This window comes from Pseudocercospora fijiensis (assembly GCF_000340215.1).
Source record: "Pseudocercospora fijiensis CIRAD86 unplaced genomic scaffold MYCFIscaffold_8, whole genome shotgun sequence".
Lineage (NCBI taxonomy): Eukaryota > Fungi > Ascomycota > Dothideomycetes > Mycosphaerellales > Mycosphaerellaceae > Pseudocercospora > Pseudocercospora fijiensis.
Window position 1 is genome coordinate 3,821,824 of NW_006921539.1, and position 27,616 is coordinate 3,849,439.

The 27,616-nt window shown below is 42.3% G+C and overlaps 5 protein-coding genes across 5 annotated transcripts; 4 read left to right on the forward strand and 1 right to left on the reverse strand.

Annotated features, from left to right (window-relative positions):
- Positions 1 to 6,041: 6,041 nt before the first annotated feature.
- Positions 6,042 to 7,211, forward strand: MYCFIDRAFT_37548 (uncharacterized protein; the record flags this gene model as incomplete). Its single annotated transcript, XM_007931489.1, has 3 exons — positions 6,042 to 6,128; positions 6,230 to 6,306; positions 6,392 to 7,211. The coding sequence occupies 3 exons, from the start codon at positions 6,042 to 6,044 to the stop codon at positions 7,209 to 7,211; spliced, it is 984 nt and encodes a 327-aa protein (XP_007929680.1).
- Positions 7,212 to 13,611: 6,400 nt separating this feature from the next.
- Positions 13,612 to 15,463, forward strand: MYCFIDRAFT_178320 (uncharacterized protein; the record flags this gene model as incomplete). The annotated part of the gene is made up of 9 exons (XM_007932207.1): positions 13,612 to 13,628; positions 13,678 to 13,712; positions 13,740 to 14,082; positions 14,110 to 14,124; positions 14,222 to 14,273; positions 14,347 to 14,432; positions 14,474 to 15,323; positions 15,351 to 15,400; positions 15,427 to 15,463. 9 exons carry the CDS (start codon positions 13,612 to 13,614, stop codon positions 15,461 to 15,463), a joined length of 1,485 nt encoding a protein of 494 aa, XP_007930398.1.
- Positions 15,464 to 22,180: 6,717 nt separating this feature from the next.
- MYCFIDRAFT_178321 (uncharacterized protein) lies at positions 22,181 to 23,645 on the forward strand (the record flags this gene model as incomplete). The annotated part of the gene is made up of 12 exons (XM_007932208.1): positions 22,181 to 22,187; positions 22,217 to 22,344; positions 22,394 to 22,816; positions 22,841 to 22,858; positions 22,897 to 22,933; positions 22,991 to 23,028; positions 23,052 to 23,101; positions 23,149 to 23,155; positions 23,203 to 23,349; positions 23,376 to 23,454; positions 23,481 to 23,580; positions 23,615 to 23,645. 12 exons carry the CDS (start codon positions 22,181 to 22,183, stop codon positions 23,643 to 23,645), a joined length of 1,065 nt encoding a protein of 354 aa, XP_007930399.1.
- A 67-nt stretch (positions 23,646 to 23,712) lies between these two features.
- On the reverse strand, positions 23,713 to 24,062 carry MYCFIDRAFT_178322 (uncharacterized protein; the record flags this gene model as incomplete). The annotated part of the gene is made up of 4 exons (XM_007932209.1): positions 23,713 to 23,782; positions 23,820 to 23,833; positions 23,866 to 24,003; positions 24,042 to 24,062. 4 exons carry the CDS (start codon positions 24,060 to 24,062, stop codon positions 23,713 to 23,715), a joined length of 243 nt encoding a protein of 80 aa, XP_007930400.1.
- Positions 24,063 to 24,766: 704 nt separating this feature from the next.
- MYCFIDRAFT_72135 (uncharacterized protein) lies at positions 24,767 to 27,467 on the forward strand. Its single transcript, XM_007931617.1, has 4 exons — positions 24,767 to 25,138; positions 25,219 to 25,400; positions 25,456 to 25,806; positions 26,080 to 27,467. The coding sequence occupies exons 1-4, from the start codon at positions 25,108 to 25,110 to the stop codon at positions 27,043 to 27,045; spliced, it is 1,530 nt and encodes a 509-aa protein (XP_007929808.1). The 5' UTR covers positions 24,767 to 25,107; the 3' UTR covers positions 27,046 to 27,467.
- Positions 27,468 to 27,616: the final 149 nt, after the last annotated feature.

Sequence of the window (27,616 nt, forward strand, 5' to 3'; positions counted from 1 at the left end):
TTATACTAAGTCTTATCCGGAACGCGTATAGTAGGTCTAATTCGGAACGGTAATAGTAAGTACTATTACGAACGCTTATAGTAAGTAGTACTTTCTAAAATACCTATAGTAAGTACTATTTAGAATACTTATAGCAAGTTATATCCGAAACGCTTATAGTAAATACTACTAAAAACGCCTATAGCGAGTAGTAATATTCGAAACGCCTATAGCGGTAACTATCTAAGATATCTATAGCGAGTAGTACTATCCGGAACGCGTAGAACAAGCCTTATTTTAAACGCTTAGTATAGTTAGTTCTATATAAACCGGAACGCGTATAGCAAGTCTAATCCGAAACGCTTATAGGTATTCGAACTGCTTATAGCGAGCGCTAAGTACCCTATATAACGCCTACTACGAGTACCTTATAAAACGCCTATAGCGAGTGCTCTATAGAATACCTATAGCGAGTAGTACTATCCGGAACGCGTAGGATAAGCCTTATTTTAAACGCTTAGTATAGTTAGTCCTGTATAGGCCGGAACGCGTATAGCAAGTCTAATTTAAAACGCTTATAGAAAGTCTTATCCGGAATATATATAGTAAGTCTAAGTCTAATCCGAAACTAAATACTTATATTAGGTACTACCCGGAAGGCCTAAAGCGAGTAGTACTATCCGGAACGCTTATAGCAAATACTATCTAAAACGCCTATAGCTAAATAGTATTCGAACTATTTATAGCAAGTACCCTATATAACGCCTACTACGAGTGCCCTAAAAAACGCCTATAGCGAGCCGGAATGCGCTAATAGTAATTGCTATCCGGAATACCTATAGCGAGTACTATTCGAAATATCTATAGTAAGTAGTTCTTTCCGAGTCGGAACACTTATAGCAAGTACTGCCTACAAGGCGTATAGTAAGTCTAATTCAAAACGCTTATAGCAACTTTAATCGAAAACAACTATAGGAATTCTAATTTGGAACGCTTATAATACTAAGTACTATTCGGAACGCGTATAGTAAGTCTAATCCGGAGCGCTAACAGTTAGTACTACTATCTATAACGCCTATACTAAGTTTTATTTAGAACGCGCTATATAGTAACTCTAATACGGATCGCCTATACTAAGTCTTATCCGAAACGCGTATAGTAAGTACTATCCGAAACGCGTATAGTAAGTCTAATATAGAACGCTAATAGTAAGTACTACTAAGAACGCCTATAGCAAGTAGTACTTTCTAAAATACCTATAGTAAGTACTATTTAGAATACTTATAGCAAGTTATATCTGAAACGCCTATAGTAAATGCTACTAAAAACGCTTATAGCGAGTAGTATTATTCGAAACGCTTATAGCGGTAACTATCCGAGATATCTATAGCGAGTAGCACTATCCGGAACGCCTATAGCAAATACTATCTAAAACGCCTATAGGCTATAGTAAATAGCATTAGAACTACTTTTAGCGGACACCCTATATAACGCCTACTACGAGTACCTTATAAAACGCCTATAGCGAGCACTCTATAGAACACCTATAGCGAGTAGTACTATACGGAACGCGTAGGAGTCGGTAGGACAAGCCTTATTTTAAACGCTTAGTATAGTTAGTCCTATATAAACCGGAACGCGTATACTAAGTCTAATCTAAAACGCTTATAGAAAGTCTTATCCGGAATGTATAAATTAAGTCTAAGTCTAATCCGAAACTAAATACTTATATTAAGCACTATCCGGAAGGCCTATAGGCTAAGACTATAGCGAGCAGCACTATCTAGAACGCTTATAGTAAGTACTATCTAAAACGCCTATAGTTAAACAGCATTCGAACTATCTATAGCGAGTACCCTATATAACGCCTACTCTAAGTACCCTATAGAACGCCTATAGCGAGTACTCTATAGAACATCTATAGCGAGCAGTACTATCCGGAACGCGTAGAATAAGCTAACTGTTACTAACAACGCCTATAGTAAGGCTAACTTAGAGCACTTATAATAGTAAGTACTATTCGGAACGCGTATAGTAAGTCTAATCCAGAGCGCTAACAGTTAGCACTACTATCTAAAACGCCTATACTAAGTTCTATTTAGAACGCGCTATATAGCAATTCTAATCCGAAACGCTTACACTAAGTCTTATCCGGAACGCGTAGAGTAAGTACTATCCGGAACGTATATAGCAAGTCTAATTCGGAACGCTAATAGTAAGTACTACTAAGAACGCTTAAAGCAAGTAGTACTATCTAAAATACCTATAGTAAGTGCTATTTAGAATACCTATAGTAAGTCTAATCCAAAACGCCCGAAACGCCTATAGCAAATACTGCTAAAAACGCTTATAGCGAGTAGTAATATTCGAAACGCTTATAGCGATAATTATCCGAGATATCTTTAGCGAGTAGTACTTTCCGGAACGCTTGTAGTAGATACTGTCTGAAACGCCTATAGTTACTAGATGGTATTCGAACTGCTTGTAGCGAGTACCTTGTATAACGCCTACTGCGAGTACCTTATAAAACGCCTATAGCGAGTACTCTATAGAATATCTATAGCGAGTAGTACTATCCGAAACGCGTAGGCTAAGCCTTTCGAGTATACCGCCTCGAGCAAATACCGCCGGATTAGGCATAAACGACCGATATAGCATCGGAAATAATACTATCGTAGCCTTACGATATATACTACAACTCCTATAATCTCCGAACCGCTTACGAACTATATACTACGACTCCTATAATCTCCGAACCGCTCGTAAACTAAGAAATTTTAAAGTTCCTCGGCTATAGCTAAGTAGAGTCGGCTTTTAGCTTATTTTAAGCCGTAGTAAGCCTAAAGGGGCCGTAAGTACCCTATAAAACGCCTATAGCGAGTACTCTATAGAATACCTATAGCGAGTAGTACTATCCGGAACGCGTAGGACAAGCTAACTACTATCTATAACGCCTATAGAAAGTCTGATTTAGAACGTTTATAATAGTAACTTAGTAAGTACTATTCGGAACGCGTATAGCAAGTCTAATCCGGAGCGCTAATAGTTAGTACTACTATCTATAACGCTTATACCAAGTTCTATTTAGAACGCGCTATATAGCAATTCTAATCCGAAACGCCTATACTAAGACTTATCCGAAACGCGTAGAGTAAGTACTATCCGGAACGCGTATAGTAGGTCTAATTTAGAACGGTAATAGTAAGTACTATTACGAACGCTTATAGTAAGTAGTACTTTCTAAAATACCTATAGTAAGTACTATTTAGAATACTTATAGCAAGTTATATCCGAAACGCTTATAGTGAATACTACTAAAAACGCCTATAGCGAGTAGTAATATTCGAAACGCCTATAGCGGTAACTATCTAAGATGTCTATAGCGAGTAGTACTATCCGGAACGCGTAGGACAAGCCTTATTTTAAACGCTTAGTATAGTTCGTCCTATATAAACCGGAACGCGTATAGCAAGTCTAATAATCTAATCCGAAACGCCTACAGAAAGTCTTGTCCGGAATGTATAAAGTAAGTCTAAGTCTAATCCGAAACTAAATACTTATACGAAGCACTATCCGGAAGGCCTATAGCGAGTAGTACTATCCGGAACGCTTATAGCAAATACTATCTAAAACGCCTACAGTTAAATAGCATTCGAACTATCTGTAGCGAGTACCCTATATAACGCCTATAGCGAGTACTCTATAGAATATCTATAGCGAGTAGTACTATCCGGAACGCGTAGGATAAGCTAACTATTATCTATAACGCCTATAATAGGTCTAATTCAGAACGCTTATAATACTAAGTACTATTTAGAACGCGTATAGTAAGTCTAATAACTCTAATCCGGAGCGCTAATAGTTAGTACTACTATCTATAACGCCTATACTAAGTTTCATTTAGAACGCACTATATAGCAATTCTAATCCGAAACGCTTATACTAAGTCTTATCCGGAACGCGTATAGTAAGTCTAATTCGGAACGCAAATAGCAAGTACTATTAAGAACGCTTATAGCAAGTAGTACTATCTAAAATACCTATAGTAAGTCCTATTTAGAATACTTATAGCAAGTCTAATCCGAAACGCTTATAGTAAATACTACTAAAAACGCTTATAGCGAGTAGTAATATTCGAAACGCTTATAGCGGTAACTGTCCGAGATAGCTATAGCGAGTAGTCCTATCCGAAACGCTTATAGCAAATACTATCTAAAACGCCTATAGTTAAATAGGATTCGAACTATTTATAGCGAGTACCTTATCTAACGCCTACTATAAGTACCCTATAAAACGCCTATAGCGAGTAGTACTATCCGGAACGCGTAGGATAAGCCTTTCGAGCCTACCGCTCCGAGCAAATACCGCCGGATTAGGCGCGAACGATACCGCTTCGAGCAAAAAACGCCGCCGGATTAGGCGTAAACGACGGAGACGGCCTCGGAAATACTACTATCGCGGCGCCGGAGCGTTGTAGTCGATACTACGACTCCTACGCCCTCCGGACCGCTCGAGAATCGAGAAATTTTAAAGTTCCTCGCCGCTAACTAATTAGAGTCGGCTTTTCGGTCGTTTTAAGCCGCACTAAGCCTAAAGGGGCCCTATTTTTTGTTAAGTTGTTACCGGAACGCGTAGGATAAGCCTTTCGAGCCTACCGCTCCGAGTAAATACCGCCGGATTAGGCGCAAACGATACCGCCTCGAGCAAAAAACGCCGCCGGATTAGGCGTAAACGACGGAGACGGCCTCGGAAACACTACTATCGCGGCGCCGGAGCGTTATAGTCGATACCGCGACTCCTACGCCCTCTAGACCGCTCGAGAATCGAGAAATTTTAAAGTTCCTCGCCGCCGACTAATTAGAGTCGGCTTTTCGGTCGTTTTAAGCCGCACTAAGCCTAAAGAGGCCCTATTTTTTGTTAAGTTGTTATATTATAGATAGCAAGCTAACGGGAGACTAGACTACGAACCCTGCCTCTTCTCCTCCTAGTAATATCTAAACCTTACTAATTACTAAAAGTAATTACTATTGCTACGAGATTTAAGAAATAGTAATATAGATAGTAATTACTATTTAGTAATTACTATATTACTATTATATTACTATTTTCTATTAATAGAAAAATTCTATTAGAATAAGAGATTCTTAATAGCTTTTTATAGATATAGTACTATTATATATATTTTTTCAAAGATTATATAATATATCTATAAAAATAAAGTACTTCTCTATATATAAATAGTATAGGTTAATTACTATATTACTATATAGTAACAGGTAATTACTAAATAGTAATTACTATTACTACGTCTCGAAATTTCTATAGTAATTGCTATAGGAATAGTAATTACTACTTACTAAGGTTTAGAATCTAGATATTATTATCTCCTCTTCGAGTATTCGAAATCTATTAGCTAATCTAAATCCCGAATAGATCTTGCTATATCTATAGTAGGCTACGGAAAGGGAGTACTATATAGGGTAAATCCCTTATTTTAGGCTATACGAAGCTCCCGATCTTATCTAGGCCTATTAAAGCCTTACGAACTCCGCGAAGGATTAGTTAGTAATTACGTATTTAAGATAGCCTATTTAGGGAAGAACTAAGAGGTCGGTAAAACTAGAAATTGTTATTAGAGCTAGTAAGGCTATAAGTTACTAAGGCTATAGGTAATCTAACTTCCTACTTTCCCCGATCCTAGCTAGTAAGGGTTTCGGTTTAATAAAGCCTAAGCTTGAATATTAAGCTTAAAGGCTATCTAGTAACCCTCTAATACGTAGAGACCCTATAGCTTAATTGCAATATTGTAGTCGAGATATCGATTATCGAAGATACGTAAAGGCTAAGAATAAATTCGTTACTTGCCGAGAACAGCTAGCGATTACGGAACTATTCCTATTCCCCGTTCTGCTTCCTAGAATCCCTCTCTAACAAGAGCTCAAAGAAAGAAACCCAAAATTCCTAGTAGAAGAATAGTTGAAACAGAGTCTCGCTCGGGGAATAGGCAGAGATAATCCACAATGAAAGGTTCGACTTCTTATAACAAATATGAAAAAGGCCCAATGCCATCTTTGTCGAGTGTTTATACCCAAATGTGGCCTCCGAAACCGAACTTCAGAGAAGAAGATATTCCAGACTTGTGTGGAAAAGTATGTCTGTCCAAGATTTCCTTTCCTTACGACCAAAAGAAAAGTCCTTTCCAACCGACCGAGAAGTTGCTGATTGTTAACCATGGTTCTTCCCCTCACAGGTGTGTATCGTTACTGGAGGCAGTAGCGGAGTAGGCAAAGAAGTCGTTCGGATCCTATATTCAAAGAATGCCACAGTGTATGTACGTGCGTGCTTCTTTCTAGCACCAGCCTTTCATACACAGTCTCCCCAGACTTGGTTCGCAAATGACTGGATGTAACAGATATATCGGAGCGCGGTCAGAAGAACGAGCAAATTGTGCAATCAGGGACGCAAAACGTCTAGCCCCTGAGAACTCGAAAGGCGTGCTACTTTTTCTTCACATGGACTTCTCTGATCTCCGAACCATCAAACCTGCGGTAGAAAATTTCAAGAAACTGGAACAGGGAAAGAATCAATTGCACATTCTGATCAACAATGCTGGGATCCAGGCTTCTGACAACAGGAAGACTGCTCAAGATTGGGAGATCCATTTCGGAGTCAATGTCCTGGCACCTTTCTTGCTCACGCAGCTACTAACGCCGACGATGCTGGACACGGCCAAGACAGACCCGGACGTGCGTGTCGTGTGGGTAGGCTCTCTTTCGGTCGAATTGCTTGGAGAAAGGTCCCGAGGGATCTCGCGTGACTTCCTGGAGTACTGGCGACAGATTTCGCCGTTAGAGCGATACGGGATCTCCAAAGCATCCGCATGGCTCCACGGAGCAGAAATGGCGAGAAGGTTCCCCGAAATTACCAGCATCATATGCAATCCTGGCCACCTCAAGTCGGACCTGTATCGCGAGCAGAACAAGCTGTTGCAATGCGTACTTCGCACGCTCATTTTGTACCCGCCTGTCTATGGAGCTCTCACCGAGCTCACAGCAGCGGTATCGCCGACAGTTGGGAAGCAGGATAGTGGTCGATGGATGATTCCGTGGGGAAGATGGCAACCGATTCGATCCGATTTGATGGATGCGGTCAAAGCCGTAGCGGACGGAGGGAATGGACATGCGCAGGAATTTTGGGACTGGTGCTCAGTTCAGTGTGCAGCGTTCATGTGAGCGTCATCCAGAAGCCCGGATGATCCTTTCGCTGAAGCAGCCGTCATTAATTTTGTCTGAAGTAGATCTCGGTATGTCTGCCGATTGATGTTGCCCCCTGCGAAGTCAAAGTCCTCACGAAGACAAATTTCATGACTGCAAGCGTCGCAACGATGAATTGAGCGATCCCAAAGTTGGCTCCGAAAAGTTCATAGAGAAAGACAAAACTATGCAACATTCAAATCAAGGACGATACGATCGGTATGTGTATCCGTACACCATACTGAGGACCGATTGTACCAGCTGAAGAATTTTGCGTAGTTGTCAACAACAAATTAATCACAATCACATCCCAAATATCACTCACAATTACAACTGATTGTGAATGATTAATTACAAAATCACAATAGTAGGGGAAGCTCGGGGAAGCAGCCTGCCTCAAGCTAAGTAAGCATAATTCTAACCTACTTAAGTAAAGGAGTACGTTAAGATATCATTTCCGGACAATAGCTCTACTTTACCTAGAAGAATCTAATACGTTGAGGCCAAGATATAGCGAGCTTGTTGCTTTATTTAGAAGGCTAACATAGCCTAGAAATGCTACTCTAGACATATATTCGTTATAGGAAGTTATTTTTAGATTTTAATTACAATTACTTTGCTAGGAATTACAACTACAGTTACTATAATTGTAAGTGATTATATAATAGTAACAATTAACAATCAACGACTATACTATCTGTATACTATACTAAGGACCGATTGTATTAGCTAAACAATATTGTATTCGGGAGCTTAAACAAAATGCTAAGCTCGAGGACGTGCTTAGTACCTAGAGAGAGGACACGGATCGTTATATCGTTATATCGTTAGATCGTTAGATCGTTGCTTAAGCTAGACAGGACCGGTAAAAGACTGCCTAAACCTATAGTAGCAACTAGCTCTAGAAGAAATCTTTCGGTATTATAGGACAAACTTACTCGTACGTAAAGGGAAAGGTAGGAAGAAGCTATAAGATTAGGTAGGATTTATATCGAGCTTCGGATAGTTAAGAAGATTAAATTTGTACCCTTTTCTTTAAAGACTTATCTTTACTCTAATAGTCTAAGTGCAAGTGCGGTTTAATCTTAGACTAGTTTGACACTTGATTCTAAATACCTTAATGTGTAGACTAGAGGTCCTTAAGATATCTTTAACGCCGCAACAAATTTACTTAATATCTAACTACTTACCCTCTTTACCCTCTCTATTCCTATTTATATCTACCCCCTCTCCCTCCCCCTCCTCCTCTTTAATATCCTCCTACCCTTCCTTAACTTAAAGAGTGTATATAGTGTAGTATTACGTGCATAATGCCTTAGGCTACAACTGCCGCACTTCTTCTTCCGACTTTCTCGTAGATAGTCTCTCTCGAATACATTAGTTACATTTAAGTAGTTATAAGCCCCCTACGTTTCTAATACGCATTCTACGTTCTAATTACAACTCTACCGACTACTGCGTAGCTAGTATTGTTACTAGAAAATTCGCGCGCCGCCGCCGACACCTTATTATCGCCGCCGTCGCTACTACTCGAGGATTCTAGTATATACTAGACTCGAGCTTCTTATAACAGTATTAGCTGTCCGCTATACGAATACAACTTAGGCGCGCCTATCGGCGGCCTCTTAAGACAAGTCTATAGTCTCTTTCTATATTAACATCGCCGTCGCTGTCCGTAATAGCTCCCCCTACAACTTCTAACGCTTATATAAGCAACATCCCTAAGCTAAAGAATAAGGAGAATTATCTAGTATAGGCCTATACCGCTAAGGGTGCCCTTAAAGGCATATAGGTATAGCGCTATATCTAAGGGACCCGCCTAAAGCCTAAGTTTAAGCTATTATCTACTAAAACATAGGAAGAATTTAAAGACCGCTAAGATAAATAGGAGGTAAAGGACTAGTTAGCGCGTACCTAGATCTTTGCCAATTGTATTAGTAATATTTAACAATTACTACTTAGCCTATCTATATCCTAGGAAGTGTAGGACTTCCTTAAGAAGAAGTATACTAGTAACGGTAGGTCTACTAAGTTTATGTTATTCTAGGAATACTCTACCCTCCGGTACGAGGGTAAGGACGTTAAGAAGTTCTATAACGATTATAAGAAGAAGTTAGGTACGTTAAGCAATACTAAATTAAAGATTAGCGACTATTAAGCTGTCTACTTCTTTATTATACTAATTAGCCCGTTCTACGAGGCGTTTGCGCAGATGCGACGTAAACAAATACGAGCCGCTAACTTCACGGTTAACGGCAACACACTAGACAATATTATTAGCGCGTTGCTTAACGAGAATGTCGTATAGGTTAACTAGGCCTAGTATAATAGATACTATAGTCTATAGAAGCCGCAGCAATCGCTACCTACTAGCGGCAATAACAACAATAACGCGCCTCGAAGCGACTTAAACCGTAGCGGCCGTAGTAGCCGTAGAAACAATAACAACGGTCGAGGCCGCGGTAGAAATAACTAGAACTAATCCAACCGTAAGAAGTGCGCTTACTATTAAGGCTCGCATCCTTCCGACCGCTATTATAATAAGTACCCTTATCTAAAGGAGGAAGACCGACTACGCCGTAAGCAGCAAAAGGCTAAGAAGAAGGGGATGTAGTAGTAGTAGCGTAGACTGACTACTTAGCAATAATTGCTACCTCCGGCAACTCCGTAAGGCCTATTTGCCTATAACAATCCTCGTACGGATACGCCTCTATTAGATTAGCGACACTACTTATTTAATGCTGTTACTATTAGTAATGCGGCTACAACTGCGCTTACAGCTGCTACTCGTACTACTAATTAGGTCGTAGACTTAGGTACTAGCATACACATAGTTAACGATCTAGCACTTCTTATCGAATACGAGGGTTGCAACGTGCCTATGCGCTTTAGCGGCAATACTAAACATGCTACGTTAATTGGTATAGCCTATACTAAGGTTATTAATAAGCTTAGAGTAAGCATACTACGTTTGTTAGAGACACTCTATATACCTAGTTTAGTAGCCAATTTGCTATCTACTAAGAAGCTTGCCGATAAGGGCTGCTTTTACTGTAATAACAAGCGAGTGTTGTTTATATACGATGCTAAAGGCAATAAGATTACTGTCGCTTAGACCTACCGCAAGGATAGCCTTCCTTTCCTTTACATACCTACCTCTAGTCCTAATAGCTAGGTTGTTACGCTTCTGTTAAAGAAGGGGGTGCTAATAGGCACTATAGAAGAGTAGCATCTACGTCTTAGCTATATCTACTATACTAAGCTGTTACGTCTAGAGGCTAAAGGCTACATTATTATTACTAGCGACAAGAAAGCATTCTATAACTGCATTGCCTACCGCACAGCAATAGCTTATAAGGAGTACAGCCGACTGCCTCGAATGCGGCTATCTACGATCTACTACATTGTCTATATTAACGTAGTCTATATTACTAACCCTAGTCTTTGTAAGGAACGCTACTTTACGCTATTTATATGCGCTAAGTTAGCTTATCGCTACGAATACTTAAGCAGCTTGAAGTTAGGAGCTATAGTAGCTATTAAGGATTATCGTATATACGTCCGTATATAGACTAGCTATTTAATCCCTATTTACCGCCTCGATAGAGGGGGTAAGTACAGCGGAAATCAGCTATTAAGCTAGGCTCGCGATTATAGCATTATACTACAGGTTACGGCGCCTTATTCTTCGACTTAAAATAGCCTAGCTAAGGTTAGCAATTACATCGTTTATACTACGGCTCGAAAGATAATACTATATGCTAACCTTCTAAAGGCTCTATAGCCGCAGGCTGTTACTACCGCTATACAGGTTATTAACATTATACTAAGCTAGGCCCTCGATAGAGATAGCCCTTATATAGTAGTTACTAAGGAACTCGGCTAGTTACGCAAGTAGCTACGTATTCGACACCTACGCGCTTATAGCTATATAGCTATTATCTACGACTATAGTATAGCTCGTAGTAAGAAGTTTAACGCTCGTAGCAAGCTCGGCAAGCTAGTTAGCTATACGAAGGACTCCGTAGACTTAGGTAAATATATAATCTACTTGCCTAACGAGTATAAGGTTGTTGCCTCGAAGGATGTCTAATTTATTAAGTTAGGAGACGACAAGTTATCGCTTCCGGAGGGCGTTAAGCTATATACTAATCCTAACAACCCGTCTAAGAGCCGGTTTATAACTATTAAGTCGGTTATACTAGCCTTGTTTAATACGATAACGAGTAAGGCACCGAAGGCTATAGAAGTGGCTAGTATTGTTTAGCAACTTCTAGCTTAATAAGAGGTCCCTATAGAGCAACTTAATATACTACTAGTAGATAAGGTAGTTAACCTACTACTAACGGAAGACGATATGCCTAACATTTAACTATCAAGCGAGGAAGATAGCTTCTAATCTACTAAGGAAGAGACACTATTTGATCTAAATGCTAAGAAGGGCGAGCCTAGCTAGTTGCTAGAATTTAAGCGACTAAATACCGTAGGCGCTCGTTTAATACGTACTACTCGAAGTAATAAGTTAGTACGAGAGCTATTGCGTAGCTATCTAGCCGATGCTAGCGTTAATCGATTAACGCGCCGTAACCTAGCTAATATACTAATAGCATATATAAAGGGCTTTATAGCTGCCTATTATATTGCTAAACAGGCCGATAATCCTGCTAACGACATTCCTATTCTAAAGAGCTTTAAGGCTGCTAAGGAATTACTATACTAGCTATAATAGAAAGAGGCCTATAAGGCTAAATACAAGTCACTTATCGATAACGCAACCTAAGTCTACGTTGCTAAGCAAGAAGTACCTACAGGCCGCAAGGTTATCCGTAGTAGATAGGTGTTTACTATTAAGCGTAATGCTAATAGCAAGATTAGCCGTTTTAAGGCCCGTTAGGTTGTAAAGGGCTTTACTCAAGTTAAGGGTAAGGATTATAATAAGACTTATGCCGCTGTTGCTAAGCTATTAACTCTTCGAGCCCTATTCGCCCTTATTGCTTATTATAACCTAGAAGCTTAGCAGTTTGACATTCTTACTACCTTCTTAAACGCTATAATTGGCGACAAGTATAAGATCTACGTTAAACAACTATACGGCTTTAAAGACTATAGTAGCAAGGGTATAGTTTGCCTATTGCTAAAGGCTCTATATAGCTTAAAGCAGTTACCTATACTATAGTACGAAGAGCTCCGCAAGTACTTAAAAAGCCTCAATTTTATCCCTTTAATAAGCGACGTATGTATATTCAAATATACGCTTAGCAACTCAATTATCGTTATTTACGTAGATAATATAATTATTATTATATACTCGACAGCTGCTTTATAGGCAGTCGCCTAACTGCTAAAGGATCGCTTTAACATGCGAGAACTTAGTAACCTTTACTACTATCTCGGTATGCGTATTATTCGTAATCGTAAGGACTGCACTATCTATATAGTATAGAACGCCTATCTAAACCGGCTTAGTAAGAAGTACGGTATATAGGGTCGTATAGCTCCTACTACTCTAATAGCTCTATGCTATGTTAAGTTAGCTATTTAGCGTGCGCCTAAGACCTATATAGCTAGTACTGCCTTTAAGACTAAGTACTAAGAGGGTATTAGCGAGGCTCTATAGCCGGCAATAATTACTCGACCGGACGCTTATTATACCGCCGGTTTATTGTCTCGCTTTATTGCTAATCTAACTAAGGAACACTATTACGCTCTCCTATAGCTTATTAAGTACCTAGTTAGCACACTTAGCCGAGGTATACGCTTTTAAGGTATATAAAGCAAGGATAAGCTCAATCTAGCTAGTTATTATAATGCCTCGTAGGCTAACGATCTAGTTACTCGCCGCTCTATAGGCGGCTTCTACTTTATACTCGCTAGTAGGCTACTGCTATGCAAGTTAGGCCGCTAGACCTTAGTTACTCTATCGTCTATAGAGGCTAAGTATATTTAGTTAATAACTAGCGCTAAGGAAGCCGTTACTTTAGCTCGGTTGCTATAAGAGATTAGTTATAAGGGCACTATTAAGCCTATTACGCTATACGAGGACAATTAGTCTGCTATTACTATTACTTAGTCGACGAGTGTTAATAGCCGTACTAAATATATAGATGCTCGAGTGTACTATATCCGTAAGAAGATCGCTAACGGTACTATAACCGTTACCTAGATTAGCACTTACGATTAGATTGCTAATAGCTTTACTAAGCCGCTTAATGAGCTTAAGTACGCTTGCTTCGTTAAACAGTTGAACTTAGTAGATTATAAGGCCGCTATTAAAGGCGCCGCTTAGCCTGCTACTAAGTATTAAATAGATAGAAGATATGCTTATTATCTAGTTTAACTACTGTCTGTTTAAACCCCTTTATTTGCTTTGTTTAGCTATATGTACGCGATAAGGGGGTGACTTGAAGAGTGTATATAGTATAGTATCACGTGCATAATGCCTCAGGCTGCAACTGCCGCACTTCTTCTTCCGACTTTCTCGTAGATAGTCTCTCTCGAATACATCAGTTACATTCAAGTCCTTATCCTGCTCTTCCTTCCACCCCAAATACCCCACCTCAACACCCTCCCTCAACCCCTCAATCATACTCCAATACCTGGTCAGCAACATCCTCCTCCTCAGATCCCCCTCACCCTCACACGAAGCATGTCCAGCCGTCGAAACAATTCCACTCTCAGCCGCAGCAAAAAATCTCCACGAAAGAATCAATCGCAGAAACCACGAAATTTTCAGTATGCACGTAACCCGCCACCCCACTCCTCGCAACCCCAGAATTCCATTTCGAAATTTTGGATGCAGGGACTCGAGTGCAGCGAGTGGTGAATCAGAAGGCATTGAAATCACTCGTACGTGCAACGAAACTGGAATTTGAAGGAGGGGGTTGGGAAGGAAGTGGTAGTTCTAAAATCCCGCGTATCTTTACGAGTAATATTAAATTCCTCTCGTGCTTTTTTTCAACGTAGCTAAAGCTTCTTGTTCTTGAGTATAGAAATCCCCCGGGGGGGGGGGGGGGGGGGGGGGGGGGGGGGGGGTTCATTCTAGTTCTAATATAATCGAGGTCTTCTTAGTTAAATAATCCGAGACCCTGCTAATTCACAAACTGACGTTCTATAGTTCTACTCTGCAGAGTTTTTTGGATGTCGCGTTTCAATCTCTACATCCTGGCAGCATCTAGAAGATGATATACGAAACAGTCATCGGTGTGCTTTACGCGCGAATAGCTGTTTGACAACAGGTGCAGTGGAAAACATGGTGTTATTTTGCGTCTCTTAGTCTCTCTGCCATCATCGCGAACTTCGCAAGGTCGTTTACGTCGTTTGACTTCTGGCAGAATTGAGCTCTTTGTATCGTTGTGTGACGCTTGGGTTTCGGTCCGCTTGCAAGTGGCATCGTTGAAGGCGCAGCCGACTAGTGATTCTTTGACAAATTGGATGCTATCCAAAATCCGTGATGCTGCTGCCTTGAGAGATAGCATGTCCGGCCTGAATCTTGTGAATGCAGGGGAAGGTCTTCTGGAAGGTACTCCGTACACTGGCAGATCTGTGCACCATGGAAGTGATGTTGAACAGCTCATATCGCTGTTAGCAAGCGTAGACCACCTGGATTTCAGCACAGTACAGTACGGCCACAAACCTACGGCGAGACAAAGACTCCGAAAGCAACTCAAACGGCTGCTGAAGCAACTCGATTATTTTGAGGTAAACCGCAAGTTGAGAGATCGAAGTTACTCCATACTCCCTTGCGAGAACTATGAACTCTGCAAAGTTGGAGAGTTTGTCAAATGTCCGGTACCTGAGGTTCTTGGTAACCAACGGGTCACTTATGAAGATTGGAAATGTTTGTCTTCACCCTTCGGATCGATATATTTCGAGGAACGACCGCAGCTCGTGACCAGGCGATTCAGAGACAGGTGTCTTACACCAGTATGTACGCCGAGAAGTGGAAGAGGTTTTATTCATGGCCGTGCGGATCTCGTGCGGCTAGTGTCGCTCAATGATTCGCTCGAAACGCTGCCTGGAGAGTACCATCCCCCTATCGAAATCGTGAGAGGAAGTCTGACTAGAGAGACCTGTCTTGAGCTGAAGTTCAACGTCTTGTTCTAAAAGGACCTGATTAAGGGTCTTGGAGCATACCTCATTCGTCCAGGTGCCTCCAAAGTCTGTCGCCTGTTGCGACAGCTGTGTTGTGGTTCAGTCAGGTGATATGCTGGTCAGCTGATACTATCAGCTAACCTGTGCCAAGAGGAAGGACACATAATAGGTATATTAACTACAGTTTCTATAGCAGGCTCCTGATCCTTCTTAGTACAGTTACATAGTTGTTAATCCGATAATTAGTTGCATCCCTAGCACGATTTATAATAGGTTATAAGCCCGGCGTATACGCTTACCTATCTAGTTTAACTATAAAAGAACTGTTTCTAGAGTCTACTAAATAGAGCTAGCTATCTAGACCTATCAGGTACCTAGTTAAGAGCTCTAGTTCGGACTAAAACCTAGTAAGTGTCCCTTATAAGCCCTGCCTAGCACTATACTAAAAGGCAGCTAGGAACGATAGACACTAATTAGATAAAGATAGCAAAGGAGAATTAAGTTCTTAGGAAGGGGATTAACTTCTAAGACTAGAAGCTTATATTCTAGGCGGCCCTTCTAGAAAAGGACCTAGTTAGTATAGTATTCTATAGACTTAACTAGGCTAATAAAATAAAACCACCTCTAAAAAGTATATTTATAGGGGACTTAGCCGATTAGCAGTATAGAGACATGTTTAGGGACTAGAAGAAGAAAGACATCTAAGCCCTAGGTATACTTATTGCTAGACTCGACCCTGCCCTTAGACTAGACTTCGGTAATATACCCAAGTTAGCTAAGGATATATACGACTATATTAAGGCTCTATATAAGCCTATTGTAACCGTAGACATATTTAATACTATTAAACTCATTAGGCATATTAGGATGCCCTTCACTAATCCGAATACCTAGTAGTACTGCGAATCTTTTTAGTAGTAGTTCAACAGATTCTAAACATCGACAGAACAATTTACTAGCTTAGTTACAATAACAGAAGCGCCTATAAAGTCATTAGACATTAAGATGCCTAATATGCTTATTAGGATACTGTTCATTTAGGGCCTTTCTAGTTACGAATAGCTTAGATCCTAGAAGCATAACAATAAGCCTAAAGCTAAGGACTCCTCCCTTAAAGCAATAATAACGTCCCTAAGGAGAGAAAAGCCTCCTAGACAGTTATCTAGCGGCTTAAAGCTTGTTAGAGGGGCTATTAGCAATAATAACGACTAGTGCACTTAGTACAAGTACAAGCACACTAACGCTAAGTGCTATAAGCAACACCCTAATATAGTACTACCTAGTTAGGGAAAGAAAGACAAGAGCAAAGACAAAGATAAAGATAAAGGTAAGAAGGGTAAAGGCAAAGGAAAGGGCAAATCTAGTAGTGCTATTAACAATAACAAAGATGAATTAGACTCCTCCTCTAACTCGGAAGATAAGGGAGACTATTAGCTAGACGGCCTTAGTAGGGGCCTAATTAGGGGAGCTATTGCAAAGCCGGGACTAGCTATAGCAAGCTCTAAGAACCTAACAGCTAATACAAAAGTTTAGGATATAGGTACATTACTGCACATTATAGGGAATAAGAGCTGGTTTAGCGATCTTAAGCACCTAACTAAGCCTATTTAGTTCTCCTAAGTAGTAGGAAAATCAAGTGTATTACGATTAGGAACTGTTAATATCTTCCTAACCTATAAAGGAAAGAAAACCCTAATTACTCTAACAGACGTCCTCTACTCCCCGAACTCAGATTGTAACCTAATCTTAGCAGAGCGTCTTTAGAAGAAATATAGCATTTACTTAGACAGACCTTTAGGCACTTTAATACTTAAAGGCAAGCTAATTAGAAAGGTTAAGGAAGTATAAGGAGTACTTACCCTTAAAGATGCTAGAGTCAAAATGCTAGGCTTAGCTTTAAAACCAAACTTAGAATCGAGTTAGAAAGGGCAGCTATTAGCCCTAGCTATCGCTAGACTACGAGCGGATACATTGAGATAGCATTAGAGACTTGGCTACGTCGGTAACAAGATCCTAATAGCTACTAAGGAAGCTATTCTAGGCCTAGAAGAAGTTAACATATCTAAACTCGAGCACTATAAGACCTACAAGCTCTCGAGAGCTTAAAGAGTTATATTAAGAGAACACAGAACTAGACTAGAAAAAGCCCTTAACGAAGTCTATGTTAACCTTATTAGCGTACAACCATTTGATCTGTTTAGAAACAGGTATATTATAATCCTAACTAATGCTAAAACTAGGCTTAGGTAGGGTCTATTACTTCGAAACAAAGACAAGGTAACAAGTAGTAACAAGCTAACCAACTGGATAACTAGAATTAAGAGGCAATATAACAAAATCCCTAAGATTATCTTTAGTAATAGCGGGGGAGAGTTTACTAACAACGATCTAGTACATTTTATAGAGGAAGTTAGCATTAGATAGGATGTATCTATACTATATATACCGGAGTAGAATAGTATTGCAGAGTCGTTAAACAAGACGATTCTGCTTAAGGCAAGAGCAATAATAATTAACTCTAGCCTACCGATATACTACTAGTGCTTTGTAGTAATACATTCGATTTACCTAACTAATAGACTAGTGAACTTAAGAACTAAGGAAGTTCCACTTAAGGCTTTCGAATTAGACTTGAATATCGGTAGCATAGATATTGACCTGTCTAAGACGAGACGATTTAGCTATAAGGCATTCAAATACCTCGAATCCGGGGTTGAACGACTTAACTCCTAGAAATTTGTACTAAGAGCTTTCGTTTACTAGTTTATTAGATTCTAAGAAAATTCATTAACAAACTATCTGCTTTAGAACCCGTACTAGAAGGATAGCGTATAGTAGTATAACATTAGATTCTCTCTATACGTTACCTTTAACGAGGACTTTGTCTATAAAGACAATTTCACTAAGCTTCTAAGTACCCTTTAAGCTTAGGGGGAGTATTTAAGACTAGCTGTCCCTTAGGAGACTATTTAGGTACTTGAAACCTAGTCTAACCTCTTATTTAAGTTAGGAATCCTAGCACTATTCCCTAGTAATGACTAAACACCTTAGTACTCTTTAGAACCTTAGGGGGAGCTATTTAGAGGTAGTATCCCTTAGCCTTAGCAGGCTTATAATTAGGAAGATTAGGAAGACTCCCTTATAGCTTAGGGGGAGCAAGGTACACTTAAGCAAGGAACACTACCTTAGCTAACACCTACAGCTAATAAGCTAATACTCCAAAATTACTAACTAGAACTACTAGTTGCCTAGCAGGAAGCTACTCCTAAGAAAGATTAGCACACTTAAGAAATAGATACTGCTAAACTAGAAGACACCCTAATCACTCCCTTCTAAGTCCCTAAGACTACTAGCAAGAGAAAGAGGGCTCCTAACCTACCTTAACTAAACCCTCCTTAAGCCGAAGTACGACTTAGGTCTAGCAGAGCCGTAGCTAAGTATAACTATAGCAAGATCACTAAGATTGCTATAGCTGCTACTATAAAAGATACTTAGAAGCTAGCTAACCTAATAACCCTAGCTAAAGCCCTAAAAAGGCCTAACTAGGATAAATAGAGAAAAGCCGTTACAAAAGAGATAAGGTCTCTTAAAAAGTCTAGTACAATCGAGTGGATTCTAGCCGAATCCCTACTAAAAGGCAGAATACCTCTAACAGGAAAATGGGTTTTCAAGATCAAATACCTGCTAGACGGCTCTATTAATAAATATAAGGCAAGATAGACAGCTAGAGGCTTTATATAGAAGCAAGGTCTTAACTATATCAACACCTATACTCCTATACTAAGAGCAGCTACTGCTAGACTTGTCCTTAGGCTTTTAGTAAACAAAAACTAGAAGCGAAGACAGGTTGATATCGAGACTGCTTTCTTAAATCCCCCTCTAGATAAAGAGATTTTTATTAGACCCCTAGAAGGCGCGCACCTGTTTAAGAAGCACCCTCTAAAGTAGATTATCCGTATTAGAAAAGGATTGTATAGCCTTAAGCAGGCTGCTAATCTCTAGCACTATAATGCTTTAGACACTCTTCGTTAACTTAGCCTAAGTAGGACAAAGAGTAACTGTTACCTATAGTAAGATAATAGTATTCTTGTCCTCCTTTATATAGATAACTTCTAAATCTTTAGAACCTCTAAGGCAAAGATCGATGCTCTAATTAAAGGTCTTCGTAAGAAGTATACAATTAAGATTATTACGTCCAACCTATTTCTAGGCCTTTATCTAAAGGAAGACAAGGAGGGAAACCTTACTATCTCCTAGATACACTATACTAAAGAGAAGCTTCAGAAGCATAGCTTAGACTAGTACAAGCCAATAAAGCATCTACTTAAGAAGCTTTACGAGCCTCTTATAATCCCCTATAACCGTTAGGACTACTAGCTGTTTAATACTATAATTAGTGAAATGCAGTTTCTAGCTAACTAGACTAGACCAGACATTAGCTATACCGTTAACTACCTTGCTAGGTTCCTTTAGAATCCCGGACCTAAGCATGTTATAGCTGCTAAACATCTCTAGAGGTACATTGCTAGTATAGTTAATAAAGGACTTATCTTTAGAAAGAAGAAAACTTTGGAATTTCAGGCATACTCTAACGCAGACTTTGCTAGTAACCCTTTATTATTAAGATCAATATTAGGCGCCCTTATGCTTCTTAATAATACTCCAATTATATAGAGATTACAGCTCTAGAAGGAAGTCGTACTCTCTAGCACTAAAGCAGAGTATATTGCTCTAATAGAAGCATATAGAGAAATCTGCTAGCTCCGAAATTTGATGACTAAGCTTCAACTACTTACTAGGGAAGAAGTCAATAGGATTTACGTCTAGGTAGACAACTAGTTAGCTATTTCCCTTGTTAAGGACTATATAAATTCTAAGAGGTCGAGGTACGTTTCCCTTAGGAACTACTACTATAAAGAACAGTATACCTAGGGAAAGATTAGTATCGAATTCGTTACTACTAACAAATAGCTAGCGGACTGTTTCACTAAGCCTAAATCTCTAAACAAAATTCTCTAATAATATAGCGTCTCTAGGACAAACTCCTAAGTTACTCCTTTAGAAAGAAAAATCTTATTTGTAGGATTAGAAAATAAGCTTTATATACTTATTGAATTTCATTCTAATTTCTAGAAACAGCCTAGCTGCACTATATAGTCTGAGCTGCAAAATTTCTTTTATAACAACATTGAGACTAAGTAGGAAGAAATACCCTAGCCCTTAAGAGTTAGAAACTCTCTAATACTGTAAGGCTTTTACTAATCTAGACTGCCTAGCCTATTTTAAAATCGAAAACACACATTACAGCTCTCTATCTACTAGAAAAAACCGAATCTCCCTAATTAGCTACCTATCTTAGTATCACTGTCTTTGTAATCAGAGAAACCCCTCTAAGGACTACTAGAATTACGAGTCGAGCTAGGACTAGTAGACAACCTAGAATCTAGACTACGACTACGTCCCTAAGCAGCAGCCTAGGTATAAGCATTTGCTTGCTATAGTAGCAAATTTGCTACTGCCTAGGCGCCCTAAGGAGTACTCTAATCGATGCTAGACGGGACTAGTATATGTAGACGACGCTAATTAGTGCCTACTCTACTCCCCGGATTACGAGGCGGCAGAGGTACTATAGGCGTCTAACGATTCGTATTAGAGCGTAGCCGAGAGACGTAACCTAATAAAAGGATTAGTGTTTTTGCTTTAAAAAATGCATAAGACTAGATTCAACTTACTAGAGAACTCGTATTAACTATAATAATTTAGGCTAGTACAGTTAGTGCAAGCGCCCTTTAGGAAAGCGATATCCTAACCGTTGATTCGATAACTTAGAGTTATATACTCTAAGTACGGACCCTTTAACTGCTTATAAGGACCGCACTAGCTATTACCAGTATATATGCGTCTAGCAGTAGCCGCATATATAAGCGCGGTAGGCAAGTAGTTAATATTCGATTTTAAGCCTAAATTGAATGCCTTAGCCGCCTTACGCAGACGCGGAGGCATACTTAGAAACAGCCGAGCATTATCCTAGCTCGTAATAAAATGCCTAATATCAACGTTGCGTAGCTAAGGCGGAGTCTGCTCCGGACTAATATTGGTTAAGTACTAGATAATTCTCTAGAGAATCGCGATAGTTAACTAAACTTCCTTAAGGACTACGCCTAGTTAGCAAATTGTTAGAAAAGGGGAACCTCTAATAGCAATACTTACTAGTCTCTATAAGCTAGAGCTTATTATAACGCGAAGGGTGCCGATTCTTGTTTAGATCGTTACTACCGCCGCCGCTGCTACTACTACCTATACTACTCGCTATACTCCCTAGGCTAGGGTAAAGAATTATCGCTATAATAAAGTCTCGGCTAGCTGTTAGACTTGAAAGGTCTTAGTAAGAATTTGAATTCTAGTAGAGGCTACTAGTACTTAGGGGATTACTAAAGAGTAGATTGTAAAAGCTTAAGTTATCTAGTTAAGTTCAAGTATCTTTTATAGGCGCCTACTAACCCTACAATCACGACTAAGGATATTACTCTAAAGCAAACTAATTAGTAAACAATGTAATATAAGCACGTATAAGTAGTATAGTATATAAAGCTATATATAAAGCAGATATAGTCTAACATCTAAAGGCAGTTAGAAGATAAAGTAAAGCTCTGAGCCTAGATTTAGAGTATCTAATCTAAATAGCATATTATCTCTACCTAAGGGGGAGTATTGTAGTTCAGTTAGGTAATATACTAGTCAGCTAATACCATTAGCTAACCTATGCTAAGAGGAAGGACACATAATAGGTATATTAACTGCAGTTTCTATAGCAGGCTCCTAATCCTTCTTAGTACAGTTATATAGTTGTCAATCCGATGATTAGTTGTATCCCTAGCACGATTCACAACAAGCTGCCGCTCGGCTGGGCACAAGGCTTTCACGATCACTATTGGCCTCAAAGGCCGGCCTCGAAGCGACGACAACGTCTCCAAAGGAGCGCTCCTCAACCCAATCAAACGACCAACCGACACATGAAAGAGTTGAATCTATAGGAGAGCGAAACACCGCTACCCGCGTTGGACTGGGAGCGCATGGCTTCCCAAGCTAATGCCGAACCTGCTCGTGCTGAACCGCGATATCTTCCCGCGGACGGTGCGATTCCTGCGCCAGCTATCCTTCCTCCTCAGCAAGCCATAAGCACCCATTCCGACACCACTCTTGCCAAGAAAATTTTAGACTTGATGCAGAACAACCGAAAACGTAGTCATGCTGAGGTGAAACCACTTTGCGCAATCGAGGAAGGCGACGAATCCGAAGCGGAAGAATCGCGCACCAAGAAGGTAAAGCACTCTGCAGCCCAGGCAAATGTTCGTGTTCCTCGGAGGGAGGGGTCAGCTGGAATGCAAAGCGAAGGTGCCATGCTCAATACCAGCCAGGGCGATGATGATGCTGACTGGGAGGATGTTGACGACGATGATGCTAACGAGCCTGAGACTGAAAATTCTGGAGGTGTTTGAAAGTATCCTGGTGGCAAGAAGGATCGCCTCGTCTTCGTCAGATAGTATCTACACTCTTTGTGCGGTTGTGGTAGGCTAGGTCATCGATTTGTCTTGCTCCCCTCAGTTCTCGTCCTCTCGAAGAGACTAATTCATTGTTAAGAGAAGCAGGTGTCTCATGGTTTCTAGCCAACTGTGCTGCCATGATCCTGCAGGCCGAGCCGAGCGTGCTCTATGAAGCTCTTGCAAGCCTTTCTCTATCTTGCTCAGTCTGAACATCATCGCGCTTGACTTGCGTAGGTGTACGCACGGACCTATTAGCGAATCAATGGTTTCTAGGTGAATAGGAAGTCAGTGTAAGTGCCATTTTCGAATACAAAACTTTGCCTGCCCGACTCTAGCACGCAGCGAAGGACTGCGACGTCTGCATGCTTCACTCAGCATCAGCAAGCTCCCTGCGCAGCTCAACGGATTTCCTTCTTGATTTGCCGCGCGAGCTGAGAGACCACATCTACGGGCGATGCGTGGAGCGTTGCGATGGCTTCCAAGTGTTTCGCGATTTGCGAAATGTCAGGGAGATGCCGGTGTCGGTGTAGCATCGACTCCAGGACCGCGCCTGATTTGCAATCGATTGCCGCAAGTGTATGGAGGAAGTTGAGCGTGATCGAGTTGAGTTCAGCAAAGAGTTATTATTATGATAAAGAGTCTGGATACAACTCCCGAATACGAACCGCCATGGGACTTGAACCTGCTTCCTGGCTCTTGAAGAGAGTAACTAAGTTGAATATTGACTATTTCTCCGACAACCTCAAGAGCTCAGGCATGTTCGCATTACAGACTCTGAAAGGCGGGCAAACAGGTTTAAAGAGCAACAGCGGCCACCCAATTTAAGAGAGAGAGACTGTTTATTATTACATGCGCTTGGCGTTGTATGGCAGATTCGCATCATCGTGCATGTTGACTTGTCGAGCTCCAGCACGGCTGGCTATCAGCGGCAGAAGGGGTAAGGCTTTGCCACGCGTCGCCGTCCTTCTGTTCACATCCTTTCCCACTCTTGTTCACACATTCAAGTAGTGGTAATACTGACCTCCATTCCAGAAACAGAGAATGTTCAGCGATGTGGTGTTGTACACGCCGTAGCTCGAAGTACGTCTTTGAGGCTCTTTCCGACTTTCTCGAAATCTATTTTCGGGAACTTCTGGCTGGTGCCAGACGCGCACGTCGACCATTCTATAACCACTGATGGGGCAATTGCTTTCATACAGAGCAACCTATCTATTAGAGGAGCTTTCATCGTAACTCAATGCAGCTCCAGGATACCCAAGGAGGACATGCCATAGTCAGACCAAAACAGCAACATGTCGATGATCTTCCAACACGGTGGCGCGTGATGTGATAGATAAAGTTGAGGCTCCGCCCATCCACAAGCACAAGCTGTTCTAACTTCTACGTTGCCCTGGTCGTCTTTGTCCTGTCGGCTTCTTTCCAGAGCATTATTGTTGCAGCATTCTCATCTGTGTTGTAGGAGCCGGCCTGATCCGATCCATCTATCCGTGGATAGGCCTGCATTTTGCCTGTGGGAGCACTGCTGCAGAGCTCTGCGAGGTGACTTTCAGCACAGGATGAACTCGCTATGCAAGCGGTGAGCGCGGAGTTCAGGCGTGCAGCGAAGTCAAGTGGCCTTGCCCACTGCATGATATTCTATTTAGGAGGACTGGTCACTGCAGTCTGCTTGGCATCAGGGGACAAAGCTGCGGATTATTATTGTGCACACGTGCGTCAGCAAACCAACCAACCCAACAGAACGGGCAGTGAAGGGGGAGAGGGGGTGACGGGGAGAGGGTGAGGTCAGTTAAGGTTAAGTCGCCTAAACAGCACGTCGCTCCTCGGACCTCCTAATTTTAGACGCCCAGCCATCTCGACTTCGAACTTCGCGTCATCTAAAGATCGTGCGCCGCGCCGAGAGCACGACAGCACGGCAGCGCGTATACCGTCAGCACACCTCCGCTCTAACACGAGCAAGCCCCGACGCTGCGGCGCATGCCACGCGCGCTGAGTACAGCATTACAGCATTCACAGAACGTGCTGCCGTTCAGCCTCGCCTCCCCTCGCGTCTCGCATTGCATCGCCGGTCGGCGGACAGCGCCAGCGCCAGCGCCAGCGCCAGCGCCAGTTCCATCCCAGCACCCAGGCCCCAGGCCTCGCGGATAGTAATCGTCACCAAAACGGCCATCTGCTAGTACCGTCCCGTCCACTCTATGCGCAGCGCCTGGTAGCAAACGCCCGCCCATATCCAATTGCACACCATGGGACGCCGTAAGATCGAGATTAAGCCGAGTAAGTCCACGCACTCACGCACCTCCCACACCCTCCCCCTCCCACCACAAGACACCCCTCTGACAATGCTTGCCGCCTAGTCCGCGACGATCGCAACCGCAGCGTCACCTTCCTCAAGCGCAAAGGCGGTCTGTTCAAGAAGGCCCACGAGCTCTCCGTGCTCTGCTCCGTCGATGTCGCCGTCATTATTTTCGGGCACAACAAGAAGCTCTACGAGTACTCGTCCTCCGATATCAACGAGATTGTCGGCAGGTTCCAATATGTAGGCATTGCCATGCACGAGAATGGGCAGGAAAGCATATGCTAATCGCATGCAGTATGGCGGCGCGCACGAGCACAAGGGACCTCAGGACTTCGCAGACAAGGGCGGAGGAGGCGATGACGATGACGATGAAGACGGCGGAGACGATGTGGGTGGAGAAGAGCATCGAGGGACACCGCAGCCCGATCACGCGATGATGGGACACCCACAACCCGGCATGGCAAATCACCCTGGCTTTCAACATGTACGCCACGGAACACCTCACGCCTCGCCGCCCATGCACAATGGCCAGATGCCGCAATTTCAGCGCGGTCCATCGCCTCTCCCGCCAGGAATGTCAAGACCGTCTTCGAGAAACGCACAACATCCAGCACAGCAGCATATCCGCCGAACCAGCTCTAACCTAGTACCTCAAGCTCAGCAACAGCCTAGCTATGCCTACGCCCCCAATCCGCCCTTCTACAACCCACAAGCAGCTGCTCAGATGCAACAGCAACGGCCACCACCTCCAGGAGCACCACCGCCACCGGGATACGCTCAACCATACCCTCCACAAGCCGCCCCACATCAGCAGATCCAGCAGGCCTACATGCAAGACCAGCGACGCTCATCCATGCCACCCAGCTATCCTCCACAGCCGCCGCCTCTGCCCAACATGCAACGGCATCCATCTCAAGAGCATCTGCAACCACCTGGTCAACCTCAACCACATCAATCGCCGAATCTTCAGCAAGCACGTCCATCGTCATCCCCGCAACCGCCGCAACACCCGTTTGCAAGCCCTCACATGCCGCAGCCGAAACCGTTACCAGCACATGCCAAGTCTCATAGCATATTCACGCCAATTGACGATAGTAGATCAATGTTGGCGCAGCATTGGGGACAAAGTCATGCAGAAGCGCCACGCTCGGATCCTCTTATCAAGGTTGAAGATGGAGAGCCAAGATCTGCTTCCATAGATGTTGCAGCATTGCAGAGGCAAAATGGCACTCCGACGAATGGTCTCTCGCCACGTCCGCCTCCATCAGTACCGCCGCCAGCTTCAGCAGCGAAATCACCACCGCCTCCACAGCGAACGGCCAGCACGCCGAGTATCCCAGCACCTCAGCGCTCTGCAAGTCAATCGAAGCCTAAACTAAAAGTGCAGATCCCTAGCGAGCAGTCTGGAGATGAGGCAGCTACAGCGGAGTCTGGCCAAGGGGACGAATCGAGTGCGCCAACTGGGAATACTGGAAGTGGAAGCGGCAGTCAGCAAGGCCCCTCTCACGGTGTCGTCCTCCCTCCGCCATCTCCTAGCGCATCGGCACTATTATCAGCTGGAGCCCAAGGACCGCCGAATCCCTTCGCCAGACCCGCACCACCCATGAGCACGAATCCACACGCCGCGAATCGAGAGGTCAATAGCAACATCGAGACACCGATATCAGCATTACCCAGTAGGTTCATGAGTGATAATCTACTGCCTTCGCCGTCGACGTTCTATCCGGAATGGGGTTTTGGAAGGACTGGTGATAGTAACATGTTGCCCTCTCCCCTGAACTTCCAGACGCCTGTCGCGCCCAACGGGTCAGGTTGGCGAGATGAGGAGCGGAAACGTGGTGCCGACGAGCAGGAAGGCGGCGATCCCAAGAGGACTAAAACATAGACGATGCAGCGTTTTGCGGGATACGATGTTCGGGACTTACATGAAGGCACGTCTGGATTCAATAGCGAGCTGCACCAGGGAAATTTGGGAGGCGAGGCCATTTCATTTGCAAGACTAATGTGTGTGTGTGTGTGTGTGTGTGTGTGTGTGTGTGTTTGTTTGTTTGTGTGTGTATGAGTGTGTGTTGAAACCATCACAACAGTGTTAGGGAGGGATAGGTTGTTTGAAGTTTTTTTTTCGCCCAACTGAAAACATCATTTGCAGGAGTTTCAAAAGGGATGGGATGGGATGGAGATTTTGTGGCATATAGATAGAAATATCTGATCAGAAGAAGCCCGAAGAAGAAAAATTCCTATTTATAGCTAAGTTACGCATCGTATCGTATCGTATCGCCTAGTTAGAGAAGGAAAGCTAGAGTCTAGAGTCTGAACATGTCGTTCATCTAATTACCGAAATATTTCCGCGTCCCCGAGATATTTCCGTTCGGTAGCACTTTAATATACTCCCGCTTTAACATTCTTCGTACGAAATAGGAAGGAAATCTATGAGAAGCACGCGGTACAAGCACTCA